The 12,242-nt window shown below is 33.3% G+C and overlaps 1 protein-coding gene across 1 annotated transcript in view; it reads left to right on the top strand.

Moving 5' to 3' along the window:
• LOC119189013 overlaps window positions 1–1,365 on the top strand; it is a 72,440-nt gene extending 71,075 nt beyond the window's left edge. The window contains exon 4 of the mRNA XM_037437560.1: window positions 1,237–1,365. Coding sequence (XP_037293457.1) covers window positions 1,237–1,296 — 60 coding nt within the window. The 3' untranslated portion in view covers window positions 1,297–1,365. The remainder of the gene's footprint in view (window positions 1–1,236) is intronic.
• The last annotated feature ends 10,877 nt before the right edge of the window (window positions 1,366–12,242 follow it).

The following is a 12,242-nucleotide window of genomic DNA, read 5'->3' on the forward strand; positions in this document are numbered from 1 at the left end:
ATTGCAGTAAATGCATGTGAGTTTTCCTGGTCGTAATTTCAGACTGATATGAGGTAGTTTCGCGACCTTCTATATCATGAAACGGAAACACTCGGTGAACTGTAAATGGATGAATGACGCCCCTGCCCACCCCTTGGGGATTTAGGCGTTAATTTATTTATGAATGTTTATAAATTATTTTATACAAATAACATTTACAACTTCATTCATGTTCATGCGTCTATAAAAATATACTTATGACATAGAGTATTTTGCTCTACATTTATCACAGAACTATAATAAGTACCATTTTCAGCTCATCAGTGCCATAAAATAGATTTATAATTTAATTACCTACATGAGCAGACACGTACACCGAATGTCGATAACAGTATTGTTCTGGTAACGTTCTGCTAAGCTTCCATCGGCGATAATTCATTGGCGGACACGATACGCTCTGCCGGTGTTTACTGTACTCTACGTATGACTATACACCAACGGATTTTGGTTTCAAGACTGCCATAGTAGTTCAAGGATTTATACCGTACATAGACTATTATATATACATACGTAAGTCACACTTATTCAGTTCCCTATCGATTGTGAAACTATTCTGCCCTGATCCTGCTCCAATTTGGTGTTTTGTGCGCATGTTGCATATATGACTGAATTTTTACTGCAACTTAGACAGCAACGTATGGAGAGATTTCATCCCGTGACAATCATGCTGGACAAACCACACAAATGATGCCTATCTCGAGAATTGAATCCGGGGTTTCCTATTACCACTGTTTGTGTATATATTGAAGATATATGAAATATTACCACTTATAAATCAATATTTCAGTAAGCATTTGACATAATGTAAGTTTAGATTTTTTACAGGATACTTTATTTAAGTATATTGGGATTTTCTACGCAAGCTAGCAATGTTAGTTGCTGTAAAGAACTGAAATTTACACTGACTCCGGTGATCTTACTCTTGAATGGAATGGTTTGAATTTTAATCAGAAAAAAAAAGTCGGCATAAAAATAAATATTTTTCCTCATCCCATATTTCAAATACAATACCTTCTGAAACTATGATTGGGATCATAATACCTATAAATAGTAATACAAAAAGAGCTTTACTTTATAAGGATGTGGAGATATTGACCCGTAAGACCTTAACGGGAAAGTTGCCGCGCGATCGTGGGCGGTGACCAATTGGATACATCCTCCTCATATTAATTTCTAAATAAAAATATTTTGTTTCAGGTAAGATACAGTAGCAGTTTTTTTCGAACGTTCTTTTGCCTCGTCGGTAAACTGTCGTAATAAGGTATGTGCCATTAACTTTCAATATTCTTTAAATCCGTAAATACAAAATTTAGGGATACCGATACCTAAAAAATATGAAAATTATCGTCTTTTAACACTATGATATCTTATTTTTACGCAAATAAAACCACCATAAAATCCGAACACTACTTTTATACCTTTATAAAAGTAGTGTTCGGATTTTATGGTGGTATTTTATATAATAATTTTCTCCCGACGAAATCATAGTCACGGTGTGGACTAAAGTGTTTGTCGTCCGTAAAGTCAAAGGTACGATCAGCAACAAAAGTCGATGAACAGATACTAATTTACAAAACACCTGAACATTGAAACGGATCATAAATCACTTACCAAAGAGGAGTACAGATTAAGGTTATCATTTCAATATGGATACCAAAGTAAAGGATTGGCTGAAAAAAATATGAAAAAGAAACTGACGTTTACGCTTTGAATCCTTCAAAGAGAATCTCCTGCCACAATAATTTTGAATTTACACATTTGTTCCTTAAACCGGCCAGTGCTCTATAAAATAGGATATTTAAAATGTAACTAACCTATTCCTATTAATGTTAAAATATTACTTACTAATATATTATGATGTTTTGTCCGTACTTAAGAGCGTTTACGCATCCGCGCGCCGTATGTCTCAAAAACAGCACTTTTCGAAGGAGATTATATCCATCAAAACATTATTTTAAAAACATATGAATTAGTAATTATTATAGAAAATTTTGTTGTCTAAAAAGTTAGTAGAGAAAATTTTTAGATTTATTGAGTATTTGTAAATTGTTTAATGATTACTGAACAGAGGTTTTCAAATTTGCGCTTCGAACGTCTATTTCGAAGCTCAAAATATCTTAAACCACTAAGGAACATAACAATATGTTATTTTTATCTAACTAAAAAGATCCTGAAGAAAAAAGTTAGTAGAGAAAAAATATCTTTTTATGTTTAATTCATGAGAAATAAAAATTCAAAGAATTCGAAAATTTCAGAAATGTTGGTCATTTAAATGATTTTTTTTATCACTATATCTTACTTAATTGAATATAATATTGGATTACTATAATAGAAGAACATCTCCTTAAAACATACAATTTAAAAATTCTACAAAATTAGTTCTGTTATTTTTCTATAAATATTTTAAATACCACTATAAAACGCAACGCGCAAATCGTTTCAAATTAGTCCGCCTTGAGGCTTTCTAGAGAGGACGTATCGCTCGTCGCTCCGGCCAGACTCCAGTTGGACTTTGCTGTGCGTAGAAAAATAGTCACGTGTATACAGTGATTGCCACATCTTAGTACTTTAGTAAGTAAAATATTTTTTCTTTAATGATTGACAATAATTTTAGTAGTTACTATAAATTATTATTATATTATTATGTTTCAGACACAATGGGAAGTAAAGCTATTTCTAGGCAAGAAAAGGAAACGTAACAACGCTGAAACTTCGGCTAAAGCAAAAGCTAAAAGATTGATGTACTAATGTTATAACATGCGTCTGTAGTTATGGTTGTTGCTTTTTACTCATTAAACACTTGAGCATAGTTACTCGAAGGAAAAAAATGGAACCTTAAGCTCAAAACAATTAGCCCATTGAAATGTTACATGAGCTCTGTATTTTTTAGAGGACCCAATTTTATTTTTAGAACATGTGTGGGGGGTCAATAGAAGCTTAATCTCAAGTTTGTGAGGTCGCCCCCTTGTCCCCTGGCCGCCATCATGGAAAAAGGGGTGAAAACACTTTTTTCGCGATATCTCGGAAACTATGCGTCTTACATAAATTTTGTAAAGTCATAATTTGTAGCAAATTGTTTTGCCTACAAATATGTTTATATAACTTTTTGCCCTAAATTAAAAATTAAAAGAAGTTATAAGCAAAAAATGTAAGAAAATGTTTATAAAAGTTTTCTTTTTGCTCTATAACTTTTTTTACATTTTACAAAAAATTACCTCAAACTAACTTGTAAATGATCTTTTGAGGAAAATTGTTCCCTATAATTTTTTTTAGTTCATTCATTTAAAACGCTGTTACAGCGCTCCAAAGTTTACCGGGTTCGTCAATGCTCATGAGAATCCGGTCGAAACAAAATGGTTAACTTATTTTTGTTTTTTTTTTTTTATTGTAAATATATTATTACAATTTTTTTGTTAAATTCGTACAACTTTACTTATTTATTCCTAACTCTTTTCTTTGCCATAGAACTTACCAAATTTAACTTATCGAATGTTATGCAGGTAGAAAAGGTATGAGTTATCATTTGAGGATAAAGGAGAAAAAAAACATATTTGCAGGCAAAACAATTTGCTACAAATTATGGCTTTACAAAATTTTTGTAAGACGTATAGTTTCCGAGATATCGCGAAAAAAGTGTTTTCACCCCTTTTTCCAAGATGGCGGTCGGGGGACAAGGGTGGCGACCCCACAAACTTGAGGTTAAGCTTCTATTGACCCCCCACACATGGCCCAAAAATAAAATTGCGTCCTCCAAGAAATGCAATATTCGGTCCTTAAATTGTAACATTTCAATGGACTAAACGCACATTTCAAAACTCGTTTTACGCCCGCGGCGTGCGTGGTTGTATGCGGTACCCGCTGTATTGGCGGCCAACTAGTAGAATCGTGCGGGCCACGGTAGCACCAGCGCGCTCTGTGGTTAGTAGGTGGGCGACTGCAGTAGTCGGTAGGGGAGGGGTGGTTACAGAAATCTGACGCCATTTTCCTCCATCGTGATCGTTTCTGATATGTGTCCATGGCGTTCTGGAACTCAACTGACCGTTAACTGTTCATCTTGTAATCGCCCGCCTTGCGATAATCGCTCGCCAAGTTTGCAGGACATAATCGGAACCGCGGTGGTTACAAATCGCACAGATCTCCGGTCGTCATGAGTTTGGAAATAAAACAGCCGTTTCTCAACCACGGCGGGCGCGAGTAAAAACCGCTTCGTGAGTTCTTAGCCTTATAGAATAACTTTGCTGTCCCGTTGTCAAAACGTTTACAACTCGCCAAATACCCATTGCGCGAGTCCCACTCGCACTTGGCTGATTTTTTTGCAATAATGCATAGGTACGCTTACTTTCAAATAACAAGGTTTTTGTGTTCACTGATGCGCACTGTTAAGAAAATTCAAGTGACGAGAGACGGAATCCTATATCTTTCTCCTCTTTGAACCTTAGAAATAAGGGATTTGGTAATTTATGTAGCTAGTGAATAAAACTACTAGTAGTAGTTAGTATACCTATCTTCTTAACTATTTGGGCTAGTTTAGGTTTACACGCTCACATCAATTTTACATATAATTTTATCCTGACGTTTAACCCTGTGCAGGTTTCGGCGTCATTATACTTGTATAAATTAAACGCGTCTAGATCCATATGCAATTTAACTTAAGTATGTACTATGTAGTGTTTGCGTAAACTTCGATAACAATAATAGTATATTCTATATATTTTTTTTTAATTTTTAGGTAATCGTGCCTGATATTACACTCAAAATAAATAAGGTTATTAAAAGCCGCAAAATTATAGATTTTCAATATTTTTTGGATCAAATTAAAACACTCAATAACCACAACAGAGCAACAGGTTGTAGTATCGAACATTTACAACTATTGAAAGAGAATGTTTGCTTGCAGTCAACATTTTTAATGAAGTGTAATATGTGCAATATGGAATTTAAGCTATTTAAGCGCTAAGAGATATACTGATAGTATGGACGTATATCGTGGAACTGTGAATGGAGCTATGATTGCTGAAGTTGGTAGATCAAATTTAAACGAACAGTTAGCTTCCATAGATTTACCAATATTAACGCAAAATGTTTACATGAAATGTTACGACGAGTTAGCTAAATGATTGAAATTAGCTGCAGAGGACAGGATGCAAGAGGCCGCTAGGGAAGAAACTGATAAAGATGTTGCCTGTGGCGATGTAAAGACGGTATTCCCATACTTACAGTCAAAGCTGACTGCTGTTGGTCAAAAAGTACAGAACCAACTATTTTGCTTCGTCGTGTGTCGCAAATATTATGCAAAACTATGGATATAAAACTGGTAAATTGTTATACATGGATGTACAATCGATCGATTGATGATCGATGTCACTGAGAAGCAATACCTATTAAAAAAACTATCCAAAAAATATAACCAACTTCCGAAAAAGAAGTCTTTTATTTCTCACTTTTAGTTATACACCTAAAAATGACATCTCATTACATACACCTTCTGACTCAAAAATAAAAAATTCCAATATGTAATTTCTAATGACTTAATTTAAACTTTCAATACGCTAAATATTAAAAACTGCAGATCTATGGAGTAATTATGTGGTCCATTATAAACATCGTAGCACAGTAATTTTCCTTATTTATTGTCTGATTACGGAGTTCTAGTGCCTATCTTTCGGCTTCATGATGAGCTCCACTTTACTAAAGGTACTTTTTCTAAATGCAAATGCTTAAATTTTTAAGCATTTGCATTTAAAAAGTGAAAATAACAATTTGTAAAATTGCCGTTAAAATTTGTTAAAAATGTTTTTTTTTATAATTACAAAATGATACATATAAACTATTTCATGATGAATTCTTATATATTTAATAATAGAATTCTTCATTTATCATAAATTCATAAATCATAAGTTACATTCCAATTAGATAATTAAAGCGAAAAGATCAAAATTGGTTGGTCTGACTATAAAGATAGCCGACGCGCTAACTCTACGCACACAGCTACGCAACGGCTCTGTGTGAGTGAATTTTGCGAAGAATTACCTATAGTTGACTTCACGCGCGGCACGTAAACGCTCTTAATAATTTATAATTCTGGTTATTAACTTCAATGTATACTATTATATAATTATATAAACCTGAATAGTTTGTTTGTTTGAATGCGCTAAACTCAGGAACTGTTTAACCGATTTTAAAATATATCACTAATAGGAAGCTACATTACTCTTAAGCGCTATATGCTACTTTCTATCCCGGGTAAATATAAAGCAAGACTTTAGTCCTTGAAAAACATTTTCACGCAGACGGAGTAGCGAGCCAAAGCTAGTATGTTATAGAATAACAATTTAATTGAAATTCTGGACTGTTGAAAAAAGCTTGTATATAAAATAAAGAATTTGCTAATTTCAGCCACATTTGTATTTACTACAGATCATAAATAATTGTCGCTAGTAATGTTTACCAGTGAATGGTTTGACAGCGTTCAGCTACTTTTGTAGTTCAATTATGACAAGTTGTTTTGTCTTTAAATAGTCAGTAACTTATGGTAAATGATAATGATTAGGAAATATTGGAAACAAATAATGTTCAACGACTTCTGTTGCTGACTGTACAATATCTACATACATTTTACAATTATAGATAATTTCCGCGTGAGATGATGTTTAAACTTAAAAGTTCAGTTAAATTTGATAAAGAGGAAATATAAACATGGATAATTAGAAAATCAAATATAAATGATTACAACATAAAAACAAAAAATATTTCAATGAAACTAGGCTCTTCAAGGAAAATTCTAAATAGATGAGGAAACGCGTCATCCAAAACAAGGTAAGTAAATTATCATAACAATAAAATATTATAACCTTTAAGATATATTAAAACTTCAGGAAAGACTGGAGGTCGATAATAACCTTGTATGTTTCAAGCGACTTCACGAACGAGGAGATTATTCAATTAAAATACAATCATTGTATACAGCTGACATAGTTGGACAGAATGTTTTGTCTTCCTTTCTTTTCGCTATGTGGACTGCCACATAGATAGACAAAACAATATAATTATTAGAAACGTACACAAAGTTTATTAGTGAGGCATTATATTAATAACATAATTGTTTACTATAAATTTGAAAACTCAGGACAGCACTTATGGATGTTGTACCGACTTTTCATAAAAGTAGTAGCCATTAGCAAGATTCGCCTCTCCGAAAATCTCATTTATACGCAACACATCGCGACAATTCACGTTAATTTTCGGCGAGACAGTGGCCTTGGCAAGCTGGTCTATCCTAGCCTTTAACAAATATAGTATACCAACGTTACAATATAGTAACTACCACTTCAAAGCTATGATTACTCATGTTAAAGCATACAATCGAAGCTAATTAGCAACATGATAACGTTAAAATGGCGCACAACATGTAGCATTTTTCACAGAATTGCGTATCACACAGCGTCCTATCAGTGCGCTGATAAACTTGACATTGATCCTTGTTGATTACACACGTGAACAAATATTATCTAAGCTTGTGTATGTGAAATTTAGGTTGCAGCGTTTCTCTAATTTTTCGAGTTTCTCGTAAATATAAGTTTGGTATTATAATATTCTCACAACATCAGGTTTGGTTTATTTTGTATTATATAGATAATATCGGCATGAAAGGCACTTCATGTAAACAGTGGTACAAACCCGGGCCATCCTCATCACGCTGAGGTATAACTCATAAATGCACAATATGTTTATTTTCTAACACTGAAAATTTTCGGTCAAGTTACGAATCTCATTTATTCTGAGGAATTATTCTTAGCGACAAGAATGGCTATCTTGTCAAGGTAATAGAAATTTCAATGGTAAAAATAAAAGTAAAGCATATTTCCGAACGAGCTACGACTATCACTCACGAATCGCGGAATGTTTGGACATACTTGTCAATTTGATTTTATCGTGAGCGTTATCAGATAGCGCGAAAAATGGACTGTTTATTTCTTTAGGAGGTGTCGTTCGAAAATTTTCATTTGATAATCTTGAAAACTGAAGTTAAACAGTAGACTAATAATATTATCGCAATTTTGTATTGCAATTGGTAGCATTGTAGAGTTCAAACTTTTATACGAATGTGCCGTCTCTACCGAGATGTTACCACTGTCTCTAGCCGATTTCCTTTTTAACTATAATATGATTGACGAAGATAAAATACCAAATCTCAATCCCTATTGTACCTTTTAACACCAAAGACGGCTACGCAAAACAATTCTTTTGATAATGTTGGTTTTCATGAGCGGTATTAGTCCGTAAAAGGGCCTCCCACGCCGTTTGCTTTCCTACTGCTATAAAAATATACTGCAGGTAATACTTAAACTATTCAAGAATAGGTATCGCTCGCTGCTTCACTCGCCATGAGTGCCTTTGCCCCCTTAAAATCGCTAAAACGTTGTACAATGCTAATTCCATCTACTTAAAAACTTCAGATTTAAAAATTGCATTATTTCCCATGAAAGCAAATTGCAAGGATAGAAAGTAGCCTATGTGTGTATCCAGGATATAGTCTACCTGTATACTAAATTTCATCTAAATCCGTTCAGTTGTTTCATTGTTTACATCTAACAAACATCAAAACATTATCACAATCTTTCGCATTTACACTATAAGTAAGATAAGTAAGAAATCATTAAATATTACAATACGAACGTAGCATATCGATTGCATACATCCTTTTATAAATTACTTGGCTAATTCAGTACAATATGTCTATTAGGAGATTATCCTGCATACCGAGAATATTAATCTCGTAATGGGTTAATAGACGTGGCCTTTTTATTCCTTCGCATCTAATCTGGAAAAGTAGTTTTACCATTATCGGTGTGTTAACAGTATAAAAATGGAATATCCTTATAAACACTAATGTGTATTAACGAGATCACTCTCTTGAGATTAAAATAAATTATTTCTTCTATTTTTATAGGACTTGGTGGCGTAGTTGTATTACGATTCGACTGCTGTGCTGAGGTTACGGGTTCGATTCCCGGACCCAAAGTAATATTAGACTTTTCTACTTAGTATCAGCCGGCATTCTAGAATTTGTAGCCAATAGCGATGTGCTCGCCCGGTTTCATATCATGGGACGAAATACGCACAGGGAAAAAATCCGTCCATCTTGATAGTTAATTACTATTCATAAAAAAAACGTTTCAAAGAACAGCAAATTAAACCTTTTTATTAAATAATTTTATGTTTCAATTGTTTTCTTTTTTAAAATCAAATAATCCTACTAGGCACATTTGATTTTCCATCGTTGAAATCAAACTTTTTTTAGCTTCGATCTACCTCTCAATGACAATCTGTTCCATTTCTTCTGTTATTAACGAGGGCGAAATGGTAGGTTTTCGTACTTTCTTACCTATAAAGTTGATTTTTTATAGTAACATAAGTCTTACTTAACTTAGTACACTATTCTAAATTAACTTTTTACGTTGTTCGCAGTATTTTGCCTTTAACTCCGGGAAAATAAAAAATTATGTGTCACCGTTATATGCATTCTCTGACGCAAGTGGTGTAGATTACAATATTTAATAACACTTTATCGCATCCGAAACACAAGTATCTTCGTCCGTTCAACAACGAAAAAAATCCTATCTACGACGTCAGTGGACAGCTTTGAGGGCCGTTCGGAAATCCGCTCCGGCTTTATAATGCTCGGTGTGACGTTCCGCGGATCCCATCCTATAGAAATGTAGATGGATGATAGGGTTGTCACGTGCAAACATTTTTATTGACTCTCGGGTTTTTTTTTTGCGCAAATTACTTCTGGAATTTTGTTCGGTAAGCTATTAAAGAATATTCATGGTAGGTTTTTATTAGTATATACATTTTATCTTACCACTGAACTTAATTATGTAGAAGTAATGTCTCCAAAGTTTTATTTCATATAAATTTCGTTCTCAATTTCAATCTTATATTATACTTGTCATTTTCATTTTATAGAGGAAATCGGTAGAATCGACATTACCGAATGAGTTTATCTATTTGATCTAAATCAACAGCCGTATTACATCAAACGAATTGTTCAAAATAACATTATGATTGTAACGGAATACTTAATATTTTTTAATAATATTGGTTAGTACATCTGTTCTTCATTACAATAATAATAAGCCTTATACTACTTTTAAAGTATATAAAGCTTCGGATCATAAATCGAAACATAACAAAGAAACATGTAAATTATCAATACAGAGTTATTTATGATATATCCTGTGTTTTGTCTCGTAGTCTAAAATTGTAAGTATAATAATAAATAAATACAAAACATTATACTGATTCGGGCCTACCTGCTATCATTTGAACTTAACCTCTTTTACGAGCACTCTTAAAACCCAATGGTTCGCAAACACCTTTCTATTTAAAGACGAAATCAATTTTATAGTTATTGGCAACCCTGACTGGCCCGAGTGAATGCTCGACTGTTGGACCTCTTTGTGGGGTACAATGAGGAATAAAAACACATCCCTCTTTGTCCCCGGACGGGACTATTGCTCCGAGTCAGACGTATCAATCCACTCACCCGTCCTATGTTTATATTATTGTATGCTATGGATATACGGGACTCTACTATCCCTTGTAGAGTAGCTTTAAATCGACTGTTGCATTTGTGTTATAAATTTTTCGGATATCAAGGATTTTGGATTATTTTTTAAAAATGTATTATTGCTTTTATTTTTTAATGCTTGTTTAAATTAAATAAGTTATCAATTTAAAAATATTAGAATCGTGGCATTCAACAAATTATGATTGAAAAAATGATTGAAAAACTCTTTTGGAATTAAACTGTGGATGTCACAATTAATTTACAAATATCCAAAGCTTACGAGTTAATTAATGTTGAGAGAAAACTACTAGGGTTTCGAATTAACATCAGAAACTTAGCAGAATATGAGACGTATTAAAAACTCCAGAATTCATCTCTTTTACCGGGATCAACTAGTTCATATTCAGGTAACGTTACAAGGAATTCGTATACATGCAAACGACTGCAATGCATGTGTAAAAGAAATTTGCACGGCTCAGAGGATTTCGTTTTCAATCCGGCATGGACGCACGCATGCTGAGCAGCTAACACCTTTGTCGTACAAGATATCGGGCCCGAGTTCCAGAGATGCATAACTGACATTTTATAAAATCCTAGTCTTATTATAATATGTTTTCAAATAGGAACAACTCTCTACAACTAAGCTGAGCGTATGGACATAGTAAAAATATAAGCTTTAGATTTTTATTTTTAATTAATATTACACTGGAATGTTGAACATGACTTATGATTAATAATTTTACACATTACTCACACATGTCCGTTTGCATATTTTCCCTAATTAAGATATAAATATTTACAACTTGACGCCTGAAGGTCTTCTTATACCTTTAACAAGTTTACGCAAATTATAATTTATTGGGTAACAAAATTAACGACATAAAATTAACCTGTTAAGTCATTTTCACAAATATGAAGCGTAACATTGATTAGAATTCACGTGACATTCGTATCCGAGCTTTTACACACTGTCCCATCCGTATAACAAAATCATTTAAAAGTCACAAATAGAAATAAAACAGAATTTGTTTCGCTGAATATTAGAATTCACCAATTAATATATTCTCTATTTCCCTTAACAAATATTCCAGGTTCACGACGTTATATTACGTGCCATAATAATTTATCCCTCACATCTAGAGACTGGTGAGAGCGAGTCGTGATTGTGTTCAGTTACACACCTCGCCGTCACGCGACGTGACATATTGAGTCCCCGAGACGTGATAGATCGCTGTCCTGGCGCTTTCACCTAATACAGACGTGTATGCAAAATATGTTCTATTCAAAACTCACTGACGTGCTCAGATATTTTTATTAGTATTCTATAATAAATCCGGGGTCAACGTACTTGGACAACTAGCAATTTATAATAAAGGGATTTAACATTCACAAAAAGCTCCTTAATTTATTTGAGAACTATAGTTTAAAGTAATATATTTTTAAGCGATAATTTCGACCGATAAAATGTTTTCTATTTATATTCGCCTAATCAGAGTAAATTATAGTGTTGATTTAAATATTTTTAAGCTCATCCATCAAAACGTCAGTATGGTAACATCTACGTGGTTTGACTGAAACATCTAAGCTAATTGCAACAAAGTAGCTATAATTCAGTGTTACGAAAGCTTTT

This window comes from Manduca sexta, chromosome 11 (assembly GCF_014839805.1).
Source record: "Manduca sexta isolate Smith_Timp_Sample1 chromosome 11, JHU_Msex_v1.0, whole genome shotgun sequence".
NCBI lineage: Eukaryota > Metazoa > Arthropoda > Insecta > Lepidoptera > Sphingidae > Manduca > Manduca sexta.